General features: G+C 38.8%; 2 protein-coding genes across 2 annotated transcripts; both read right to left on the reverse strand.

Moving 5' to 3' along the window:
* Positions 1–3,129: 3,129 nt before the first annotated feature.
* LOC145494126 (uncharacterized) lies at positions 3,130–12,385 on the reverse strand. Its single transcript, XM_081473591.1, has 6 exons — positions 12,341–12,385; positions 8,301–8,728; positions 6,627–6,789; positions 6,040–6,111; positions 5,302–5,432; positions 3,130–3,405 (listed from the first exon to the last, which is right to left on the reverse strand). The coding sequence occupies exons 1-6, from the start codon at positions 12,381–12,383 to the stop codon at positions 3,136–3,138; spliced, it is 1,107 nt and encodes a 368-aa protein (XP_081329717.1). The 5' UTR covers positions 12,384–12,385; the 3' UTR covers positions 3,130–3,135.
* Positions 12,386–16,373: 3,988 nt separating this feature from the next.
* Positions 16,374–22,079, reverse strand: LOC145494127 (acidic skeletal organic matrix protein-like). The gene is made up of 4 exons (XM_081473592.1): positions 22,034–22,079; positions 18,930–19,348; positions 18,080–18,304; positions 16,374–16,619 (listed from the first exon to the last, which is right to left on the reverse strand). The coding sequence occupies exons 1-4, from the start codon at positions 22,077–22,079 to the stop codon at positions 16,374–16,376; spliced, it is 936 nt and encodes a 311-aa protein (XP_081329718.1).
* Between the last annotated feature and the right edge of the window lie 4,179 nt (positions 22,080–26,258).

Consider the following 26,258-nt stretch of genomic DNA (forward strand, 5'->3'; position numbering starts at 1 on the left):
AGGACGATGCAGGCCTTTAGAAAGCGATGGATTAGCTCTCCGCCGCGGTTTTGATATCTGTACGTTCGTGTTGATTCAGACTCCAATTTCATGTTAAAAGCACTCTTAATTAAATTGTACAATTCATGATACAACGAAAAGACGGTGAATTTAGTCTTCCTGGCCTCAAAAGGCATACAGGAGAGTTATTTGGTGTTATTTGAGCTACGATAAGCATTGTGGAAAGCTAGCTCTAGGACAGAATTGTATCAAGATAATCAGTGACAAGTCAAATTCTGTGGCTATGTTTTTGCGAATCCAGACAGATATTGAAATTAAATGTCACGTAAGGGCTACTTTTTCGCTGAAATATCGAGGTAAATAACCGATTCCACTGCTTACCATGTTCTTGTCACCATGATTGGCTAATGTAACCCACAGTAAAGACATAGTGAGGTCATTTAGGTGAAATCGCAGAAGTTAAGCCTGTCTAAATTAGTGCCGCGAATCAAATGATCAATTTAAGCTCTAATTTAGCTTTGTTTGGCCCGTTCGACTCATTGGCAGCGATTTCAAAGCCTTGTATGGGCCTGGTATGGACTCTATTAAGAGTACACGAGGTAGATAGCACTCTCAGTACCACATGGCCATATTTATGTACCCTTTCTGACGGATTTGCCAAAAACGTACACATGCCCGCTATTTTGGTGCAAAGTCTTTAACGCGGTTTTCATAAATTCAGACATATATAGTTTAGTGTAAATAGAGCAATTTCTGATCCGATCAGAACGTAGCAAGATAATTTTTACACGGCAGTATGATGTATAAAAGCTAGTTAGTCGTATTAGACTCTAATTTGTAGGTCGCCATGTGTTCATTTTGAGCTATTTTAACGTAAATTTAACATAAATTTTTAACGTAAACCAACCAGAATGTATACGCTTAGTCACCATAAGTGAACAAAGTTCATTTTCACTGTTTGATCAAATAAAGTAAAATTTAACTTAGTCTTTAAGTTGATAGTTAGAATCTGAATAAATTCGTTTTAATTGGATCGCCAGGTTTTCGAGCTAACCCTGAAACAGCTGCGGTCCCACGCGAAACAAACTCCCATCTCTGAAGAGACTCCTTTTCTAGCCTTTCGCGTACAAGCGTGGGTGGGAAGAATGGGGAGGAGGAAAATAACAAGAGACAGAAGGCAATCCCATCTTCTTAAAACGAATGCTTCAGTTTCTTCTGCAGATTACCAAGAGATCATTGAGATTATTAATTTCAAAGTTGTCCTAGACTGCCAAAGAAAATATCATTGCCATATTCAATCTATATCCCCCATCTTTTCTCTCTGAAAGCCAATTTAATAAAGAATCGAAAAGCCTTAAAATTACGGTTATCCCATATTAAGCCATCGTGGGGCCCCTGCTCTAGAATGCGTTTTCTTTATTTTATATTTGTACAGTCTGATGTTTTGACGCACTAGACCAATTTTCAGACACGAAATCGTTTTTTGGTATATAAGGCGAAGTCTGCGTACGAGTCAAGTTGCTCATCGGGCCGGCGAGTAGTTGTTCTCCCCCTGGGTAGAGTCCCCAGCACTACATTCGTCGGTACTTATTTACACACCTAGGTGGAGAGAGGCACTGTGAGTGTAAAGTGTCTTGTTTAAGAACACAACACAATGTCCCCGGCCAGGGCTGGAACCAGGACCGCACCACCCAGAGCCGAGCGCCCAAACCAAAATGCGGACTCGTGCGATTTGACATAAAAGTTCTTTTCACCGGCAGTTGAATTTCTCGCTTTCATTGCAGAAAAAATTAACGAACATGTAGGTACGAGGTAATTTCGAACAGAAAATAAGAAAAAGGCTTGAAATTGCTTCGAATCTACGTTGGATTGTAATTCAAATGAGGAACATTAACCCTGGAAAGCGCCACTAGACCTATCACCATTGTACAAAAATACAGAGAGAATATTTACCGAATGGCTCCACAAATGACTGTATTTTACTTAAACCTGAAGAGTGTGAAGAGTTGAAGAGTGTTCAATTGACAAAAAGGAATTCAACTTGCTTAAAAAGATCTTTCTCAAGATGCCAAGAGACTCTTTACTAGTAGGCAGTGATGAACTAAATGACAGAGTTAAACTGTGCTGTAAGTTGATCTTTATTGAAGTGTTAAACAAGTGTAAAGTAACTAGTAAAAGAAAAAATAACGAAATAAACACATAGTTATAAAATTACTAAACCACACACAAAATACACTCTTTTCACCTGAACAACTTTGGTTTTGATTAACGACACTCGAATGAAAACCACTCTCATATGGCAATAAATAAATGGAAAAATCCCATCTCCTAATCATATTGTAATGTTACAAAATAGGTGGAAATAGGAGGCATTATTTCTTCACGCTCTACAACATTTTCAAAAGGGGAAGCACTAAAGAACGTCTGGAGGGAGTTCAACTGAAAGCTGAGAACTATTAGGCAAAATTTTAACTGGCAGCTGAAAAATGACGTGTTTTTTTTGACTAATTGCCGAGATCCTAGCTCTGAAAAGTTTACTGATTGCCGCGGAATGGGCTGAAGTTTCAACTAATTGCTGAGAAATCGCCAAAAATTGATTGCGGCAACCCCAGCCATACCATCACTAAGTGTTTTCCTGTTTTAAGCGAGATCAAGTGTCTAAGACCCCGTCCACACTACGTGGAAGAAATTTGAAAACGCAGCTTTATTTCTACGGTTAGGTCTACCGTCCACACTAATCCATCACGAAAACGGCGCTTTTCGTAAACGCTCTTCCAGCCGGCGGAATTTGAAAACGCGGGATTTGCGTTTTAGAGTGGAAGGAAAACAGAGCTTTTCGAAAACAGATTATAATGTGATTACCCAGACCGAGTTTTCCTCAAACAAAAATCCAAAATGACTGGTGATAGTTTCGTTCTCAAATTCTCCGACGTAGTGTGGACAAAAAACATTCGATGATTTTGATGAAAGAGGAAACGCCTTTTTCAGATTTCTCCGTCGTATTGTGGATGGGGTCTAAGAATTGTGTCCGGGATTTTAGCATTTTTCCGGTTGTTCTAAAAAACGTAAAAAATCAAGTGCAACAGCATTATTATCGTGAACTACAAAAGCCTGCCCAAAATAATAACAGTATCTTCACATGAACGCGAACACAGCGGTCACCATAGCAACAAACATGAAGCTGTTGAGCTGAATAGACGATGCAAGATTCTTTTCATCTTTATCATCGCCATCGTCGTCGTCGTCATCGTCTTCACTGAGTTCATCGCCCAAAGTAGTAACTGGGTCAAAAACGATGGACTTGGTAAACCTGGGCGCGCGGAAGATAAGCATCTCTTTCTTTCCTCGTTTCTCGAACTTGGGATAATCACCAGTCATGTTGCTATATTTGCCGTCACGTTTGCACTGAAATGGAAGTTAAATAAAGTTACTCTATTAAGCGACCACCTATTAAGCGGCCAGTTGTCAAAGTCTCGAAATTATTGTCAGTAAAATACTGTAAATAATACCCATATTCCGGCCACCTCCATTGAGCGGCTTCAGTCATCTTTTGGCCGTCCCGATGAGAGTTTTTCTACTGTCTTTACCTCTATTAAACGGCCACTCAAAATTTAAAACCCTTGTTTTGGAAAAGTTGATGGCAGATAAGAGTACGAAATAGAAGGTGACGAGTGATAAAAACATTCAAACACACGTTTATCATGGCTGTCTTCAAGTGACTCTCTGTTCACTAAGAAATTAACTCGATGGTGAAAAATATTCAAGGTACACCAACCTCTATTAAGCGGCCACCTACCATTTCCCCGAGGGAAGCCGCTTAATAGGGGTTCGACGGTGGTTAAAAATCCCAAATGGATATCAAATGGATTTTAAAAGCGTTAGTTAAAAACTCCAGCTTGTGGAAGGCAGACCAGTTGGCTATTTACAATGAGTAAGCGAGGAGTTGAACGTGGGACTACCAAGATCAAATACAGTTCAAGGCAAGGAGCAGGACTGTTCTATGAGTTACAAGACGAGCGCCCTAAGCCACTAAGCCAGGCTGCCCCACCTTACGTTAAGATATTTCCAAAAAAGATTGAAAATAACAGGTTAATGTGATCGTTTGGTGGCGGGAGAGGGGGGTCCGGGGGCTACTCCCGTAAATTTTGGCTAAGAGTGTGCCGCAAGGGTCTTAAATCCTGACCCCATTCAAGAATGAATCGAATTGATACTTTGTTTATGACACAAAAAGGAAAATTGGCACCCTGTTGAAGGGAAAAACAAAAACTAAGAATGGCGTAAACAAGCCAGCCTTTTTTCGGAATTGAAACCAGAGTGAAAAACTTCATACGTTGGATATATGTCAATATATTTCCTGTGTGAAGCTTTGAATAGGACTGGAGAATTTCAAATGTGTAGTTGCCCGTGTATGGGTTTATAGCGATCTCGTTTCTTTCGCTTCAGTTGAGACCGACCAAACATTATTCGTTGACTCTTCCCCGATGGAAAGGTTTGTGTCACAGGTGGTCACGTTACCAGACGGAGCCAGGATCTCTCTCTTCTCGACAAGGGAGGCAAAGGAGAGAGTGCCTAGGATCAAGATTGCCTTTAATTATCCCCGCATATAACTGTTTTAGAAATTATGTAAAGTATATACGAAATAATTCATATTTGAACTGCGGTTGTAGATGAAAGTGAAGAATGATCATCGCAGTAAATTTTCTAATTTAAGCAATTGGAAAGAAGAGGCCTGAGCAAGAGCTTCTCCCGTTGAAGCCCTGATTTTTTTTTCAGGCTTCTTCTTTCCAATTGCTTAAATTGGAAAATTTACTGCGATGATCATTCTTCACTTAGTTTTAGAAATATTGTCTTACAAAAGCATTTAAGCGTACGCAACAATGTTGAAAGGCATTGTGGGTAAGGCTGTTTACTGTTGGTTGATTGAAGCTCAAGGATGGTTGGAAACAACACAAACAAGTTTATTCATGCTTTGCCTTCCTTCATTCCTTCTGAAACACCATGAGCTTCAACCGAGCAACAATAAACTCCCACTACCCATAATACCAAAATGCATCGTCACTTAGGCCCGGGTCAAACGCCGTACTTCACATGAGCCGAACCCAGTGACAGTTTGGGTCGACTCAAATAATTAAAAGAACGCCTGTTTGAGTCAAACGTCGAACTTAATTCGGTCGAAACGAACTGCTACACCAAATAAATAACAAAAGCGGTCTTGTTCAGTGCTTTTTCAAGCAACTACGAAATTCTGACATAAAAGATAAATAAATTTTCTAATAGGCGTCTTCCTCGCTGTCGCCTTACCTTCTGAGCAACAGACATTTCGTCATCGTCGTTTTCGTCATCACCAAAACGGAAACGTATGCCACAATGTTTTTTCTTTTGACATGGCTGCCTCGGTCCTTTGTTCTTAAGTTTGTCTCCAACTTTATCGCCTTCATTACACGTAATAATAATAAGAAGAATAATTAATAATGATTAAACTTCTAATGATAACAAAAATGATTACATTTCATTTGATCTTTTCCATAGTCACCTTTGTTAGCTTAAGAGAATAATAATTAATAATAATAATAATTACTGATTTGAAATAATAATGATAGTACTAGCATTTCATTTTTACCTTGATCGCCTTCTTCCCTATAAGATTAAATTAACTTTATCGCCTTCATTACACGTAATAATAATAAGAAGAAGAATTAATAATGATTAAACTTCTAATGATAACAAAAATGATTACATTTCATTTGATCCTTTATCGTCTTCTTTACCTAATAATAATATTTATAAATTATAATGATAATTGCACTTGTAATAACAACAACAATAGTAATAGTAATATAAAAGCATGACGTTTCGGCGGCATCTAATACAAATTATTTCAAGATTGGCAACAATATAAACAAAAATGAAAGTGTGAATTTATATTACAATTAAATGAAAGGTCTTCGCAAAAATGTCATGTCTTTATGTCGCCTCTGTTTGTTCTCAACTGTTTTACGAAATTCTCCGTTATCAGTAAAAATATTAATCATTTTTTACCATAACCGCCTTCTTTGCCTTTAACGCCTTTTTTTGCTTTAGCACCTTCTTTTCCATAGTCACCTTTGTTAGCTTAAGAGAATAATAATTAATAATAATAATAATTACTGATTTGAAATAATAATGATAGTACTAGCATTTCATTTTTACCTTGATCGCCTTCTTCCCTATAAGATTAAATTAACAAATACAAAAATGTCTCATCCTGGCTGCGCTTCAATCTTTAATAATGATAATATTAATAATTCATTGTATTGATACCTTCATTGCCTTTTCCTTTACCAACATCTTAACCTTTATATCATCTTATTAACCTTCATCGCCTTCTTTGGTCTTCTGTCAAGCGTTTTATACATGAGCCTCGCTGGGACGGATACAGAATTTTAGAGAAGAGGGTTCGAGAGACGGATCGCCGATGGCTGTCCCCTGTGGGGGGTTGCGGGCACATACTCCACCGGAAAAAGGTTAAAATTGAGATCCTCGGATGGGATTCCTGGCATTTTGAGGCCAAGTCAGCTTGATCCGCCCTTGCGGCAAAATGATCACACGCATTGACGTCAATAAACTGTTTGTATTGTATTCTTTACCTTTATTGCCCCCATAATTGTCATCGTCGTCGTCTTTCCTCTTCGTCGGTGGCTTTCCTTTTCTGCTTCTCACAGTCAGTCCAATCTCGATATCTTTACCAGGCTTGTCTTTACAACCAGATGAGTTGTCCCCGCGTCCGTTGCAAAAAGTAAAGTTTGTAAGCTGCAAAAAAATAATAATAATAATATTTACATTCTTATAGAGTGCATTTCTCAACCAATGCGCTTAACACCAAATGACTAACTAAACGAAATAGAGCAAATAACTAACTAACTAAACTCAAATGAAACATTTTTCTGTGACTAAACTAAGCTCTCAAACTGTGGCGTTATGGAAGTATAATATTTCATCACACTCATACGATATTTACCTTTGTGATTTAGCTGGCGTTTTTCCGGCTGCAGCGCGCTCATTCATTGGCTAGTTCATGATCACATGACATCTAACAATGAAACTGTTTACCGCCAAACGCCTTAAGCGGGCAACATTGCGAAGACTATGACGTCAAACTGGAAACAGTTCACTGTTACTCGCGAAATGTTGACCGCCGTTGCACGTGATCAGAGCGCGCATTTGAAGGTGGCCTGATGTTGTCGCTGGAATCTCAGCGCATTTTTCAAATTTGCTGTTGTTTTTGACCCATTTGTTCGTCTCGGGAAGCATTGAGATTCTCGGGAAACAAAATTCGCTGCTCCCCTCGGGACCAGTCATTAAGTGTTAAATACTTGTTTGAAGGGTCATTAAACTGCAGTGTTCGGAGGTAGCTGCAGAAACGTTCAAATTACACAATAGCTTAAGTGAGTATGTGAAAAAATATCAGCTGAACACAGATCAAATCAACCTTTGGGAGATCGGAGACAAAACGATGCAGAACGCCATTGCCGAAGTTATTCAAAAAGAATCTTAACAGAAGTCAGCTTAATTTCTATATTGTTTCAGAATCAAGTTTACCTTTAATAGCTGTCTCACATTTCTTTTGTATGTAGAGGTATTTGTTATCTATTTTTAACTTTTTAAACTGTTTATTGTTGTTATTTTAACGTTTGCATCTCGACAAAGAATTCCCAAGACTCATTGCCAAGATTGTAGCTTGCTGCATTTAGTCATTACCATTGTTATTGCTTTTGTCATTTTTACGTCGCTTTCTCCTCGTCTACTCGATGACAACAGAAAATAGGCATACATAGCTTCAGCCTTCACATGTTCCCTGGGGGGTTCTCCCTATAATGGCCTATACGGGGAGGCTCCGCCCGAAAGGGGGACCTTTAAATTTCAGGCTTCGGGTATATAAAAGGTAGGGATTTCATAAGTTGCGGTATATAAAAGGGTAGGAAATTTGTCATTAAAGTTCAACGTGAACGTGAACTGAATATAAAACACTTGATCTTTTGTGGTTAACTTCTCTTCTGGTTACGCTTGATGTTCTCCTATAATTTTGTTCATCAACTTCATTCCAAGGGTTTGAAAAAGGGATGCAGTGTTCTTAAGAAGGTATGTAAGAGGGATATCAAAATGGTCTACAAAGGGTAACGCGTTGCACCATGGGGCAGAGCCGCCCCCGCATACCCCTGGTCACAGGCTAATTTGTGAACTCTGCTGGAAGGGAAAAGATAAACCGTTTTGAAGGGTATTTTTCGATTCTAAACACGCTGTGAATCATGTGCTCAACATACCTCAATGAAGACCTTCAAAGACCCATTCTGAACAGCAAATGTATCATCCCCAAACGAGGAGTTGCCAGCGTTACAGAATGTGTAGGTCTTGATTCGAAGAGTCCCGTTTGTATCTTTTAAATGCGCTTCTAACTCGACACTAGCAGCTTTGATGCCATCAACGGTATCCTCCTTGTTCAGTGGTTTGAAAATGAAGTCTTGGCTTGCCAGGCTGTTCATGGGTTTGCCAACTGGCTTGCCGTCTTCGTCAAGCTGTTTCACATGATACACTCCTATTGTAAAAGCTTTGCTGAAATCCGGCTTCTTTCCGCCCTTACGCGGACAACGGAGTATAGCGATTTTGCCTGATTTGCGGAGAATTTTCATGCAAATTCCTCCACAAGTTTCCTTGTCGAAATCCTTAGCAAGGGCGGAGAACAGGTTGATAGCTGGAGAGGAAACAAAGTTCTTTTCTTACATGTATCATCAGGTGGGTGATAGGGCCTATTAATTACTTAAAGGAGCTAAGTAACGCTATTTTGAGTTATTTTGGCCAAGTACAAAATTACCTTTAAATTAAAGAAAACCTGAATTTAGTAGTTTACTAAGATAGAAAAACACCAAAGAGATAATAATAAACCATAAAGGAACAAGGATGGTTAAGGATGGAGAAGATTGACACGGATTGCAAACGATGAACTTGATAAATGTTGGGCTCAAGGGCGGATCTAGAGGGAGGGTGTAGGGGGTGAGCACGCCCCCACCCCTTCCCTTAGTTTACATGCGGCTTTCTCATATAACTGATATTCTGCAAAAAACCTCAGTCACGCCATTTCTTAGAGGTGCACCCCTCCTAAGAAAAATCCTGGATCCGCCCCTGGGGCTAAACTTTTCACGATGTGTAAACCGTGACCTATTTAGCTCCTTTAAGTCATTGAAAACAGATCCACGAAGCATTCTGATCAATTCCCTTAGCAGCCTAAAAAAATGCCGTAGAGGAAAATATAGATTTACTCATTTATCTTTTTGCTAAGGCTAAGTTGATCGCGGGAGCACTACCCAGGTAAACGAGATTACAAAGAAAATTTTAAGCTCGGTCAGCCTTAGAGGAGGCGATGTCAGGCGGCCGTATTCGCTTATTAGGTAGGCCGAGATCGCAGTAAACTTCTTATGTGATCGTAAAGTTGATTTTTACTGCATTTAACAGACATCGAAGCAAGAAAAAACTATATATATTTATATAATTAACAAAAAGAAAGAACTTTGAAATCCGTGTTTCTCTTTAACAATTAGATTATGAGCTCGAGATTTCTATGAGGTGATAGTTGATAAGGCCGAAGACCGAACCAACTATCACCTCATAGAAATCGAGAGCAAATAATCTAATTGTTTTAGTAGAATTCGTACTAAAATTTACTTCAAATAACGATTTTCAGTTATGTCTTGACGTATTATTAAACTTTACGCCTGAAAAAGATCGCTCGGATTGACTTGTCATTTAAAATTGAAATCGTGTGCGCTCGTGCATCAGTATTTTCAATAATTTCAACTTTTTTAAAAGTCAAGAAACCGTAAATGTCCTTCGTTTAGACTTCTCAGGAATTTAATTATCCATTTGCATCAAAATTTCCCTCCAAAACTTCGGAAAACGAAAAAAACGTCGACACTTCCTAGGCGACCTCCAACCACTGCACACTAAAGGCTGATAGTGCTCAATGGCTTAGCCAATCAGATTAAAGCATTTGCATTAGTATACATATACTGGTAGAATTTTACTAATGAGTTATAGTATAAATCTACAAGCGTTTTATCACGAATGTTGTTCTCTTATTTGCTACGCTACTCACTATCTATTCTGTGATAGATAGTGAGTAGCGTAGCAGTGTTCGGTTTTTAACGAAATGGCACCCGCTTCTTTGCAACTTCGAGGTGTCTTTGAAGAGGATTTAGATAAAGTTTTGAACGACTAGTAGATTTATACTAAAACAATTAGATTGTTCGCTCCCGATTTCTATGCGTGATAATTGTTTAATAGAAAGCTCGTACAAGTTCTGTGTTTACGAGTCAGAGGGGTGAAGAATAACACCACTGTCTAACATGCAAACACAACCGAGGAATGAGCTTGAATTTTTGGTTCACTTGGTCTAGGTGGACCGCCCCACCCCCCAACCCCTCCACCCCACTCCCCATACCTTCCTCTCAGTTACTTTTATTGAAAAGGGGGGCGCTTATTCCAAGAAGTCAATACGTTTTCCTACTACAATGGTTGTTTTAAAGCTTTCATCGTTATAGACTCTATATGTTTATTTGCTTGCTGTTTTTACTTTTGAAAAAAGCGAACACTAATCCGAAACAATAAGGCTAAGCTCAGTGTAACAAAGGGAAAGCCGAAATATCTTTATAACACGAAGACATATTCAGTTATTGGCCAACGTATCAGTGTTCCCATAGCAAACCAAAATGTTATTAAAAAGTGTTTTAAGCTACCGCAAATTTTATTAAAAACATAACTAGTAACACTGACCGGTAACCATGAACTTGTTGTATATAGAAAGGCATATAAGTCTTCAAAAATAGTTTGTCAACAATTAAACAGATCATAAACATTTCATATGAATCAACCACTGCGTAACAAAAATATTGCGTTTTGAAAAATATTTTACGTTTGTAAATAATATTCCTTGTCAGCCACCCTATTGCAGCCAGGTAAGTCTCGAAATTTTCGTAACACGTTCATAAATGATTAAGTGCATGTAGTTTGAGCCGAATGTCACTTCAACATGGATTTCAGAAAGTTCACTTACTCACGCTCTTCAAGTTATTTCAGGTAGCCAGTCCCCTAACTCTACTGATACAGGTATATAACTTTGTAAAATATTTCTGTGAGTCCAAGGGGAAATAAAGCTATTTGTTTTTCTTGTTGTTACGCAGACCTTGAAAAAAGTTTACGCCAGCTTTTTCCGAGCATCAGTTTAAAGCTGAACGACCAAGCCATACATCGAACTTTTCTAAGTTACAATGACAACAGACTAGAGGTCATCAGTTACAGCCTTGCAGTGCTGGCTTGAGTCAATGTTTGTTAATAATACTTAGAAATGACCGAACCAACAAAACATGGTCAGAAAAATGAACTCCATTGTATGAAGTGCAATTTTAACACCACCAAGTAAATTAATGCAACGGTTGAAGTTGATCCCACGCAGAAATTCGAAAATTCTGCGATACATTATTGTAAACAACTTGACTTGAAGTGTTCCTGTCAACATTTTCATTTATGTGTTCTTTTGAACTGATTATTGTTCAAAAATCTCTAAAAACCCCTCCAGACCTAGCTAAGTTATGTAATATCGTAAAGGCCTTCCCCGGCTAATACTAAAAGTGCAGCATGTATCATACCATCAGAAAAGTACGACCAAGCAAGCATTTCGCAAAAGAGTTGAAAAATATATCTGAACATGACCTAATGATAGCGGTGTAAGTCAAACGTAATATTTTTCTTTTGCAAACGACTTTAACAATGAAGCCGCCAAAATTTAATCCTTCGTACTTATTGAAACTCGAAGGTATTGTCGTCACTACACAAAAATAAAATTCAAGGTATAATCAGTGTTCAAGAAATACTCTGTATTACGAAGAAATTCGACCGATCTTAATGTTATGATAGTTTGATATTGTCGACAGTTAGGTTCGAGCGATTTTGTAAAGAGCTAACCCGTGTACTCTCCCAAATATCGGCGACCTTTCAAATGTCTGATTGCCCGCCTGCTCAACTGAGTTGAAGTACCTTGCCGGACCAGAATTGTTGGCATACGGACGCTGCTTGAGGGCGAAGGAAGCTCCTGAAAGTTCTACATGGGATTTGAGTTAATGTGCAAAATTCGATCCGAAATCCATGCGCAATTTTTCACTAGATATAGTTTTCAACTTAACGTAACTTGCGAAACGAAATCTACCGACGAAAGCGGTAACAAAATGCAAAGTTGACGAGAAAACTTTAACCCAAAATTCTGTGCAATTTTAGCTAGTTTATATTTTAACGAAACTATCGAAAAAGAACCTACCGATAAAGACGAGAAACAAGAGGTAGCTTGCACGTACAGCCATGCTGATTCGGTTCAGTCGCTTCAGAAAGTCGACCTTAAGTGGTTGCAATTTCAAGCTGATATATCTTTAACACCTGAAAAAAAATGGGTGGTGTTCGTATCGACCTGAAGGGACAGACCTGAAAATCGACTTAGCAAAAAGTGATTTGCAACTGAAAAGGGGTTGTCATACCAATTAACACAAACGCAAAATATAATTAACGCCTGCCAGCCAAATGCAAATCATGAGACCGTTGTCCATTGTTTTTTTAAGTAATGTGTCGGCCAGTGTCATTTGTTCTCTAGGATTAATGTTAACACTTAACGAGTGATTCGTATTTTGGTTGTGGTATCATCGACCTATGATGCACGCAAGATATTTGGAGAGAACGAAAAGGCGAAAGAGTATTTCAAGGCGCAGCTGAGAGCTTCTCTAGCTTCCTTAGTTCTCTGCCAACCTTTTAAGTGCATACATTAACTCTACAAGAATAGATGAAGGGTATAACCTTCATCCGGTCCCTCTTGATCTCAATGATGTACAGCTAAACGCATGAATCAATAGCTTTGTGGCATTGTCTTGAAATCTGTGCTGAAATCCCGGCGGATATTCTGTTAATAAAGCGAAACCCGACGGGTTGGCACCGGTCCAGCTTAATTCTCCACAGGGAGCTACTGCACCCGTCCAGAAACTGAATAACAGATAAACTTACCTCTATCGATCGTGCCTTGTGTTTTGTGCTGGTCAATTTTAATTTTACATAGCGAGGCCCGGACCGAGAATTTAGGGGAGTTTGGAACGGCAGAGAAAATTCAAAAATTTTTGGAAGATCTATTGATCGCTCGCCACAGGGGCGGGAAAAGGTCGGGCGGTGCAATGTGTAACGCTGTATGGGACTCTTAATTCTTACGAACGCTTTTACCACCCTTCCTGTGCAATTAATGGCTGTCAAAAACCTCCTTCCGTCGACCCGGAATTTTTTTTTTTTTTTCTTTAATTTAGAGCCATTAGTGGCATACTTTTAAAAGTTCTTTGAAAACGTACCACAACTCAATATATTTATGTCTGTAGTAAATTTGTTTTAATACATGTAGGTCAGGCAAAGGAAAGCTTACGAGTACACCTGACGCCGGCAAATCCTATTCATTCACAGTATGAAAATGAAATCATACTTTCGACCCGGCTTAGTTCAGAGCAAAACTGCACAAAAAGTTTCCTGATTCATAACTTACATACGGCTGGTATGTAAAGACAGATAACTAGTAATTCATAAACGGCCAGTAAGCGCGCTCGTGCTACCAAAATTTGCGCTACATATGGGGCGCTTTCCATTCGACCAAAATTTCCGAAATTTTCGACACGGAGACAAATGGTACGGAAATTTCCAGGGAAAAGTTTCAGAAAATCCGGAAATTCTTGAATTTCCGAAAAGCGAACCATTTAACCGAAAATTCTGGAAATTCCGCGATGAAAATTAAACGGAACGGAAATTTCCAGGAAAATATGTTCGAAAATTTGGGTCTACCTCACGATGCCCCTTGGATTTGTCGCGTTTTATCTACTCACATCAATAAGTTGCCCCCGTATCTAGCATGGTTGCTCCGATGGCGTGGTGGATATCACGCCCGACTAATATGCGGGGAGATACGGGTTCGAATCCTGCTTGAGTCATGATTTTTTCTTTCGTTTGAGATGTGTCGAAAGCCGACCGTAGGTTATTTACATCTTTCTATCATTGATGGAACTTGCTCTGAGAGATAACTCCAATACGCGAGGAAAGAGTTAACTTATGAACCTTATACAACGTTGAATTGATGCAAACAAGAGAAGATCACGGTAAGTACCTTGATCTTTTTTCTGGATGCAAATCGATTTTTATTGACTACTTCCCACGTTTAACCAAGCAACCTTCTGCAAGTCTTCCCTAGAAAACAAGTACGCAACGCTTCACACAGCTGACGAATTCGTTTAACCTTTTTAATATTTTACTGCTAAGCGCTTAGTAGTACAAAACCAAAGCAAATGCGATTTTACTTTCAACACTCTATCACACTGTGTCGTCCAACACTGTCATAATCACAAACGGATCAAACAGATTGATTATATTAGTAATCATAATCCATCAAATATTTTCGCTAGCGCGCGAATGGTCTAAACGCGCCACGTGACCGAATATGCCCCAGCTAGAACTGGGGAATATCCAAGTGACATTCCCCAATTTTCAAAAACAGCTCGTGTTGCGAAACATATTTGAAGGATGACAAACACGATATATAGCCTCCATTTGGCGCGAAAATATGCTCGGGTATTTGTCCTTGGAGATTATCTGTTCCTCAATTCGCTTCTCGCAACAGATTATGTCCGCAGACAAATACCGTAGCATATTTTCGCGTAAAATGGAAGCTCTTGTTTATTCAGTAATTACTTGTACGGGTATATTTATTACAGACTCAATCCTGTGTGGGAAAAGAGATGGCGGCTGTACATTTTACCGCAATACCATGCGAATGTACACAGTCCATAAGGCACAAGGAGAGCCATATTTTTGCACGAATATTTATCTTATGACTAGGTTTGGAGATTTAGAACATTTCTGTGCGTTTTTTGTGCGAGCTGTTCAGGTTTTCGTGGGCTAAGGATTATGGGTAAATGTGCCGGCCGCCATCTTTTTTTCTTACGGTGGATTGAGAACTCCACACAATCTTATTTCCATTGATATGAAATGATAATGTTCCGCTCAAAATCCATGTTTCTCCGAGCAAAAGAAAAACAAAGTAAGTAATCAACACTGTGCAAGCGCCAGCAAAATGGAAAACTGTTAATCTTTCCAAAAGGCAATTATATAATGCTACATTTATTTTCAAAGTTATGATTAATTAAACATATGCCTCGTGTTTGTCCGTACATCCAAAATCTTAGAATTATATTAAAACAACAAAAAATGTTGTTGTTTTTTTCCACAGAGCTTCTATATCACTTGTCGAGGAATGATTGGTCAGTTTTTTTTTTCCCTCACGCCTTATATGCAGCTTATTTGTATTACCACAAACTATCAAACAATCAAAGACCTGCTTGAAACAATTGCATTTCTACTGTAATCTTAATGCAAATATAATTGTGCAAAGGGGCTGATTTTGAAAAAGGTAAGTCACAAAGCACTCGCTCAAAGCACATTCAAAAATTCTGCAATATTAAGCCTGATTCGACACTGTAAAAGAAGGTCATTCTCAGGTCATCTGCAGTTTTTACCATTTTGCAGAAAAGAAACAGTTGGGATGAATACTAAATAATGGTTACTATTTTATCAAAATCAAGAGAAAAAAAAAAACAAAAGAAATGGTGTCAACTATTTACAGAAAGCTACTTTTCTTTTTTTTGTTTTCCCAACCGGGGCTTGAAAGGGCTTCCCAAAGAGTAGAACACGACTTCCAACTGAAATTGATGAAAAATTACTACTGTTCCATTAGCTTTTCAACAAATTTACAGTCAGACGAAGATTCAGAAATTCTTCAATATGAAACAACATCAGTTTTAGTATTTAGGGTTAACAATCAGAATTACTCAGGAATCTAGTGATTTGGCCGGCCAAATATCCAGCAGTATGCAGTAACCTAACCTAGCTGTTTTGTAGTAAGGTGCAGGTTCAATGTTGCAAAGGCCTTCTTTACAGTACGAAATCCAGTCTCTCGCCCATGCCACGAGGAGGAGGCAGCGTGGCCTAGCGGTTAGGGCGCCGGACTTGAAATCCGAAGGTTGAGGGATCAAGTCCCGCTCTGACCACTAAGCTGGGGTTTTTCTCGGTAGACCCTAGTTCATGATTGTAAATAGGCAACTGGTCTGCCTTCCGCCAGTTGGGAAATTTTAAGCCTATTTGATTTATGTTTATTTGCCACTTAAAAGTCTGTGACATGCCTGCGTACTAGCTAGGTGTGTAGGTAAGCGCATTGACCACTATAAACAAAACAATTGGAACATTTTTTTGAACATGCCATGAGCAGAGACCGTGATACAATCTTACATGAAGAAAGTGGTCAACAAGATCACGAACATAGCAATACTAAACTGAATGGACGACGCCTGTGATGTAGGAGTGGCTGGAGTTGTAGGTTCTTCTGTCGCCTCACCTACACTGAGAGTTGGATCGAAAACAACTGTGTGGTTAAACTTTGGTGTTCGGAAGATAAAGCGCTGTTTGCTGCCTTGAGTGTCAGCTTTCGGGTATCCCTGCAGTGATGCTTCATACATTCCATCTCTGATGATCTATAAAAGAAAATAAGCATAACAAGTAAAACACATGTAAGATAACAAGAATATAATGAGAAACATGTTAACCGTGCTGGTTTACAAAAAGTGGTGCCCTTTGAGGAGGGGGGAAAACCAAAGTACCATTGACCTGCAGAGAAAAGCTATTGGGGTACAAAGAAAGAAAGATCAAACAACTCAACCACATGAACTAATCTTGGCTGTAATCAAAGACAGGCCATGTAAATAGGAGGAGAGCACATATACAACTGGCCATTACTGCCTTCTTCAAAGTAAAAGTTAACAAATTGACATCAGTTTTTCATGCGTCTGTCCTGTTATTGATCGTGGATTTCGTCATAACATTGTCAAAGTAGCTGTAGATCCACTAGGCGATAGCCGACTGGATCCGCAGACATACTTTGACAATGTTATGATGAAATTCATTGTCAATAACAGGACAGACGTATAAAAAACTGACGTCAGTTTGTTTTTTACGCTAACAAATGTCAAATTTCCCGCTCTTGCTTGTTGACGCATCGCATAAATTAGAAATTCATGTGTCTATCTGCTTATTGACAATGAAAATTAGCCAATGAGCGCGTGAGAATTTCTGCTGTTATCGTGAAATAACATTTCGAAACCAAGTAGCTTTGCATGTGAACAAAGCCTCCCCAAAATAGTCTTCCTTCCCCAAACTAGGTACTGAGACAAAGTGGACTAATGGTTAGTGTACCGGGCTCCAAATCACTGAGTTGGGTTCTTTGACAAGACACTTTATTCTCCGGCACAATAGCTTTTCAAAAGAAAAATAAACTCTATAAAATGACGTTTCGGCGTCATCTTGTTACCATTTTCAAATGCAGATTTAAGCCGTTCAGTTTAGATATATATTAAGTTTAGGTGTCAGTAAGGAGTCAAGAAAAACTTCAAGAACAATGTCAGCTAATTAATCACAACACTTTTGCCAGAATAGAGGTGCTTGTGTATTTAAGTTTGGTCTTTTTTTTCTTTGATTAGAAGCAATAGCTCTTCACCCATGTATAAATGGGTACCACCAAACTGAATGCTGGTGGTAACCCAGAGATGAACTGGAATTCCTCTCCTCGGAGTAGTAGTAGTAGTACGAAATTAGTTATTTCGTGTAACGGAAATCAAAGACAATCTTGGTTGAAAAATGGTCCTGTTCAAAATCATGAGAGTCCGTAAGCCTTTTATGGGTTTGCTGCAGTCTCGAAAAAAAGAACCGCGCGGCAAGATCACATCCAAATCTAGGCTACAGCCTCTTGTTTCCTAAGGGAGTTGTATAAAGTTCTAAGTTTGTTCTGAGGAAACATAGACCTTTCGATGGCTCATTGTCATTCTCATGCACTTAAATAAATAATAGGTATTTCAATTGCTGGTTAAAACAAAATACAATTTTGAATCAAATGTCAGGGCTCAATTCTCGATGGTGTTATTGTGTCCTATTATCGTACCGTTTTTGTAAGGGCCATTTCAGCTTCATCGCCAAAGTCGTACACGTCTGGGCATTTATCCTTCTTCAAACAGCCGATTTTTCCTTTGCCACCATCACCACGTCTACTTGCTTTCTTGTCTCCCTTGCTTTTTACAACGATTGCAACATCAACGTACATTCCAATATCATCTTTCTTGCAGATGGAGGGCACCATGCTTCCTTCACAGAATGTATAGTTTTCCAACTGCAAAAATAACTTTTTATTACTAACAGTGCAACATTTTTTGGAAAAACGATGAAGCCGAGATTAAATCAAATTTAAAGAAAATAGTTGGAACACCGTCAGGCTGAGAGTTACTAGAGGAAGGCCTGGGAGACTAAGCATGCACCCAACGTTACTAGCTCCGCAGATGTTGAAACATTTCAACAGATTTCTAACCCTGATATAAGTTACATACACGAGAGTAGCTGGCCAAGAGAAAGCAAGCGGAAAAGGAAGAAAGCTAAGTAGCTTGTAATACTGGCCAAATCGGAAGTTAGAGAAGAGTGGAAAAGAGTGACTTACCGAGCAGGAGTGAAAAACATATCGAGCTCTCCCAGCCCATAGGTTTAATGTTAAAGAACCCAAGTAAGCCTCCGCCATCTTATTGCTTTACTGTAAGTTTTGTTCCTGAAAGTATGTTTAATATCTTTAGAAATTTCACAGTGGTTTCTTTCGTTTCGACATACTCCAAATAAAATATAGTAGCCAAACTCTCGCATGTAAACAAAAAAAAGGTGTGACTGACTAGGGCCCTTTAAGTTGAATGACAGAAGGTACATACATCCACATTATTAATGAAGCCTACGGCTGTTCTTTCACTACAAACCTTAACGAGCAGCTTCAGGGTTCCATTCTGCACCTGAAATATCTCATTGCCAAATGTGACATTTCCAGCTTCTTTGAAGATGTAGATCTCCAGTTTGAGTGTGGCCTCTGCGGCAGTCAGATACGAATCCAAATTGAGATTCACGGCTGAGATATTTTGGTAAACAGCGTCCTTGTCAAGAGCTGAGAAGCTAAACACTTGGCTCGCAAGGTTGTTTACAGCTTTTCCGACATCTCTGTTGTCTTTGTCTTTTTGAATCACATAGTCCACCTCCAATGTGAAAGCCTTGCTGAAATCAAATCTACCATCAGAGCCTCTTTTCACAAACTCAACTTTGCCTGAATTGCCTTTGACATTAGCAGAGAAGTTTCCACTCGATACTTTTTTATCCGCTGCTTCAACTAAAAACAAGCCATATACTGCGGAGTACAAAAAAACCGACACTAATGGTCTACATACATTGAGTAAATGTAGCCAGGAGATGACATAGTCGATAAAAGTTAAAGTGCTGTTGTTGCTGTTGTTGTTGTTGTTGTTGTTGTTGTTGTTGTTTTGTTTTGTTTTGTTTTGTTTCTTGTCACTGCCTTGTATATTTTAAAATATACAAGTCAGTGACAAAAAAACGGCACTTTTATCGACTAGGTCTAAATACATGTAGACGCTGAGGTCAATAGATTAAAATAAAGGTCAACACTACCATTCGCAGCCGCTATTACTCCGTATTAGATGTCACTGTTGATAGGTTGCTGTTAGAAGTACGAGCATAATTTGAAGATCTAGAGTTTTTTTTATTTGGGGGACAGTTTTCGGACCACGTGTACTATAGGTATTGTCGGACTAAATATTGACCGATTTATAAATCATAAATAACACAGAAACCCAACATTATCAGTTATAAATATAATAATAATAATAATAATAATAATAATCACATATAAGCTCTGGGCGACCAAAAATAACAAAAAAGATCACTGTAAGAATAGATTAAAATGTGCATGGTATAAGGTAAAACCTACTTAACAAATACATTCCATGTTGCCGTGTGTCTGTTGAGTAATAGATCACAGATGACGTCAAAATGTGTTTAAAAAGTGGCACATGCACGAACCGTTAGGTGAGCGTGTCACTGATGTTCTTACATACTCTAGAATTCAAACAATAAAATCAATCGCAAAATATATTTAGGCTAGCGCTTCGTTTTAAAAACTAGGAAAGAATCGACTTCCTTCAAAAATGGAAAATTATTGAAAGCAAGGGCTCCAGTATGAAAACAGTTTTGACCTCAAAACCCCTGCAATTCCTATGCAACATCAGATTAACTGATGTAGTTTCGGCTTCCATCGGCAGTCAGCAGTGTAAAATGAAAGACTGCGGACTGCAGACTGCAGACTGGGGGTAAAATGCAGACTGCAGACCAGGGGTAGAACGCAGACTGCAGACTACAGAGTTTGAAGTATATATCGTGTTATTTCCATCAACGAGTGCTAACCGTAAACAGGATTATTCAAGCTAATCGCATTGAAAGTTAGCCTGAATATCCCTCCGGTTAGCTGTAAATTTCACTCAGGTTAGCCTACAAAAACGCTCCGGTTACCCTGTTTACGGTTAGCTTTCAATGATGGAAATGATAGCACGATTCAGTTGAACAGTCTACAGTCTGTACTCTGCATTTTACCCTTGGTCTGCAGTCTGCATTTACTTCCGGATCTGGTCCGTAGTCTGCGTTTTACACTGACTTTGTATAAAAAAAGGATCGAGGTACGGCACATCTTATCCTGCATCTCAGAGACCTTTTGAGTGATTAAACTTCATTAATGTTCAAAATTTCGATAATTTTTATCATTCTTTATAAAAATTACAATAGTTTGCCAAAGTCGGCCTTCAATGGTCTTTTTTCTTCCTCACGCAAAATTATCATATGCTCAATAACAATAACGGTTCTGGAAGAATGAAAACTTTATTTTCTAGATGTTGTCATTATTTTGAGTTACGTTCAATATTTTTTCCAGCACATCTGTCATGTTTGTATTACCACGTGGATGATCAATACTAATATAAAGGGAGCAGTGTTTCTGTTTATCAAACACAAATTCAGGCCCCATGGCAACAGGAATCAGCTGGAAACCACTTCAGTCAACATTCAATTATAACGGAACTCAGTGGCTTCAAGTGTTGCGTACAGTTGATAGCACAAGTACATGAAGTGCATCGCTAACATCGAGTCTAGGAACTGTTTAGAATCTTTCTGTTTCTCTTGCAAAACCGTTGAGGTGTAAATTTGAATATCGCCTCGGGGTACAAACAAATTAGACGCAAAGAATGCAACTTTAACGCCCGACATGAATTAAAATATCACAGTGATTGTTCTAGCCTCGAGCTACAGTTTCGGTCTGAACGATGTTCGGCGCAAAACATGAAGAAATAATGATTGAAGCCTCAAAAAATTTCGGCGGATTGCCATGTGACAGAAATGTTTCAGAAATATTTATCCAGGAAGGTTTCATCTCATCATTTGCTTTACGAGGGTGAGACAAGTGAATGCATTATTGTCATTCGGGGAAAAGGTCGTCGAAATGGAAAGTATTTGCGGTAAAGCCGATTTATCATGTCGAGGCATGCGGGAAATCTTGAGTTCTGTGACAAGGGCAATATTTTATTTCCGCAGAGAATGACAGAAAAAAATATGCTTTATTTGGCCTGCAGATCAGAGATTCTGTCAAGCGCAAAAAAAATTACCAAAGAAATTCGCCATTTGGTTTCCTGTGGGTGTTGTTTGGTACAATTGTACTACACACTCCTTGTCGAAATTTACTGAATTCAACTTTGAAGAGTTTTCTTGGCGACCCCCGTAGTTTTTACGAAGCGCTTTAGCCTAATTTGTGCTCAAGCCACGAAATAATGCGCTTATAATCTTTTTTTTTTCTGAACTGTTATTCAAAGCTCTTTCGAGTCACCGACTCAATGCGAATTGCTATTGACAAGTTCTCTACTGCTAGGAAAATCTGTATTCATTTGAAATTTTGACTTACGGGTTTAACAAGAAAAGTGAAAAGAAAAAGCGTACTCCATCAGGTTATGTTATATTTAAGCCAAAAGGAACTTACCTGTGGAGAAAAGGACGAAAATGAAGCGAAGGTTTCGTGCGGCCATGTCGTTTGGTGTACGTTCGCTCAGTTGAAATGAATCGTGCACGTACTGATCAACGTGCCGGAGTCTTCGATATTTTTAATAGGTTTTACTACCCGTGTGAAGCAATGGACCAGAACGTCAGTTGAATAGCAACCGCGTGATCTGTGTCTGAGGAGGTCATAATAACAACATACTGTATGCAAATATACATAACATCATTAGCACACGCGCATGAAATTGCGATTCCTATAAATTAAAATTTATGGTTCGAAAAATTGGAAAAATAACGCACTTGTGTTGGTTGTGAAATGCAACTTTTTTCTGACACCTCTGTAAAATTCAAGTTTGTGAGAGTTTAAATTAAAATTGAATTGAATTGAATTGACTTTTCGTGGTTTCGAACAGCATTCGTCGTTTCCTACACATTCTGTAGCTCGGTAGGCGAGAAAATAGACATATAGCTGACAATTTTCTATGGCATTAACTTCGTGCCGTCTAGCACGCTCGTAAGGCATCAGTTAAAAAAATAGGAACACGTCGATCTCACCAGAACACCAACTGTTTTGTCGTCATAGCGACAGGACCAGCAGGAACATGTGCACGTGCATGAGAACTCGCGTGACCCCTGATTTGACCTGCCTTGAGCATTTTTCTGTTGCCAAAACACTGCGGAATTAGACACGTTGGTGAAATACCGTAAGCAGAAAAAATAGAACTGTAATCAGACGAAATAATTGACTGGATGATTGTTTGCATTTGTAGGCTTTCTTATTTTCTTGTAATTGATAGCGTCATTTCATGTGATGGAAATGAAGCACGAATTTTGAAATAGCCTTGGCAAATAGCTTTGGGGTCGAGAATGCTTATTCCTGGACCAGCCTCTATCGATCTGTTTGTGTTTCTTTACGGTTAATTAATGAATTACGTATGAAAACTGCTTTCTTGCTTAATAACAGAAAACAACGGTTTTGTCAAGGTCAAATAGATGTTCGGGAATAGGAAAGATTACTCTGTAAGGGGGGGGGGGACTTTTGTTATTCAGCACTAATCTGATTGGACATGGTGTATTGAAGAAAATTCAAGAACGTCTCAAGATCAGGCTCAAATGGCAAAAGAAAACTAAGAACATTTAGCAAATTCATCACGACCCTTTTTTATTCCCTTGTAATCATGCATAGCTATTTTGCAACTATTCCCTTTTGCGCATGACTGATGGCGCGAATAGCTGTGGGGAACTCGGTAGAATAGTCTGTCCGGATTAGCTTCCTTTGAGAAGCACTGAATTGCTCCAAAAATGGACTGGACTTAAGACAAACTCATCTGTTTACTCCACATGATCATGGCGATGTCAAAATTGTAGAATTTCGTGTCAAAATACGGAGGCTCGAGAAAATGTTCACGAATTTAAAACATTTTTGATAGTTAATTAAATTTGTGAACATCAAATCATAATGCAGACAAAAGTGGTTGAACAATACACGTCAATCCTAAGGGGAGTCTGTTGCAAATCCAGCAGCACTTAGTTTGTTTTGGACAAAGCATGCGCTGTGTGACTAACGTATCCAGAATTTGGCAACGGTCGCTCAGAATTCACCAGAGCTTCACGTCTTGTATAGATTAACCTTTTCATGCATTAGATTTTTTTTTTTCTCGGGATGTGATGTGATTTTTTTTTTTCTCCGTATAATATGCCTTTTTCGGCTCACTGAGCTTGGATGAATTTTTTTCGACAGTGGTCGTGTGCATGTTTTTTTTTTTTTTGAGGGAGTACCTCATATCATCATTTATCTGCCACGTAAATAATAACAAAAGATATTGACAATGCTCAAAAAGCGGCGAGGAGACCTCCAAAAGAAATCACCAGGCTTATAACAGAGGCCACCTCAGAAGTTAATATATTGAAAATTGTGAGTTCTGCGGCCGCGGCATGACTAATTCACTATTTAGTAATTAAAAATGTGATCAACTTTTCCATAAAGCTGGAAACACTTGTTAAACAAGTTATAGATACTGGTAGAGAATTCCAAATTTTAGGGCCTTGGTCGAGTATGGTAAGTTGGCTAAGGTTTACGCGACAATGGTGTGATCGATTACTACTGGCTGTTCTCGTGCCATAACTGTATACTTGACTATTTGTTAGAAAAAAATTGAGAAACATCGGGAGCAACAAGTATGCTTGCAGAACATGTTTTAAAATCACCCATCCCCCGTCAAAAAGTCAAATGGTTTACCCTTAAGGTAGTTTCCTTTTTAAGAACATTTTCCTTACAAAAGGTGCTGATTATCAACATCTTACTGGTCTGCATATGTTGCTTGTGTAATACTGTATCCTACGGTTGGTTTAAAAAGCTAGTGTTATCTCAACCATTTAGATGTAAAATCAAAAAGCAATCGCGACCTAATCAGCCGTCAGTTACCCTCGTCCCCAGAACCCGCACGTTTTGGGTCGGCGGTGGCCGGATGCGCTCTGGACGAAATCAAAAATCGGAACCAGAAAATCCTGGTTTCGGTTTGATACGGCGTATGCCTTCAAGTTCAACAGCGGTTTCTGAACATGCAAAGAGAGAGTAACCGCTTGAAATAATGCTGGCTCATTTTCCCATTTCTCCCCGAGGTTTTGATTTCTTGATGCTTATCAAAAGGATCGCGGACACTGGTAACGAGATTGGCGGTGCGTACGCGCCCACGAGCATAACCGCCAGCCATGATAACCATGAAACATGAAAAAATCAACTCATGGGTTTCATTTTTTTCCTGTATGATTATGGGGTTCCGCTTGGCGGCCCTTCGGGCCTTCGGAGCTCCGCTATGAAATACTGACAGAGATGTCTGCTTCCCCTAGAAAGATGATTAAATTCAGCATCGACTGTTCACCATCGTTTAAGCTTGATAGGATACGATTTCTACCATTTCTTTAGTTTAAAAGATGTCATTGCGTTTGTGAATAGCTTTTCCGAAGCTCAAGTTATTGACGTCACTGTCGTTTAAGAAAATACTCATCTGAGGCATTCGGTTTTTGGCGACACGACGGGACCCGCGAAAGTTTCCCGCGTCCTGGTCTTCCCATCCTCGTATCGTAATGTTCCTATACGATTACATGCATGGGTACTTTCCATTCGGTAATTTTAGGGATTTCGAAACCAGAGCGAATGATCCGAAAATTTCGGAAGAAAGTTTTCGGTCAATCCAAAAACGGTTGCTTTTTTTTCGAAGAGCAAACTATAAATCTGAAAGTTGCAGGAGTACAATCGCATGGAATGAAATTTCCAGGAGGAAAAATTCAAAAATCAGGGGTTTTTGTTACTATTATTATCATTATTTTTTATCGGATAAGTTAAAGATTACAGGATGGTCAACTCCAGGATTCTTTGATAAAGTAGTCATATCAATAATAATGACATAGTTATGCAAATGTGCGCACGTTTCCCTACCGCTCTTACCTCCTCGATGTCTAATTTGACCATATGATTGCCATAAACTTGTCATGTTTATCAGTTTAGACCAAAACACACGTATATATCGAGTCTTGTTGAAGAAGACAACCACAACCTAAAAGAACGATATTTCTGTAACCGCATTCTAATTATAAGTCAGGAAATGACGGGAACGGCAACACAGCATGGCTATTACCTTATTACCTCAGTTTCATAGCGCTATAGCTAATCGCCTTTTTTTTTATCATTGTTATTATTTTCTAACGCTCTCATGCTACTTTCAATTTAAACTTTTATCGCTTTTTAAATCGGTGTAAATGGACTTCTTTGCAAAATATATACATGCTAATCTTGAGCTTGTTTGGGTGCAGCCGAACAAGCTGGGTTTTTTTCCTTGAATATCCAACTGAATCTTAATTGATTCATAACTTAGTGAAACCAAAGGAACTTGTACTTTTAGATAAAAAAAATTTCCCGGAGTGAATTTAGTGACAGATGGCGTTTAAAGCCGTAATTTATTCCAATTTACGTAATTACTTATAGACGCTTGCATTTAAAACTAATACCTTTCTCGTGAAATTAAGTATGGATCTGAGACCAAGCTTTTATCCACAAACAAAGAAACTCCCTAAGTACACGGATTAAATTGGAAAGGAATCTCTGATGAAGATGTTGTTTGCTTTTCTAAGTAACACTTTTAAACGGCTCTTTCTATATTTCGACGTTTTAAACAGATGTCAGAATCAAAGACTAAAACATTTTATCG

This window comes from Orbicella franksi, chromosome 8, assembly GCF_964199315.1.
Source record: "Orbicella franksi chromosome 8, jaOrbFran1.1, whole genome shotgun sequence".
NCBI classification, from domain to species: domain Eukaryota; kingdom Metazoa; phylum Cnidaria; class Anthozoa; order Scleractinia; family Merulinidae; genus Orbicella; species Orbicella franksi.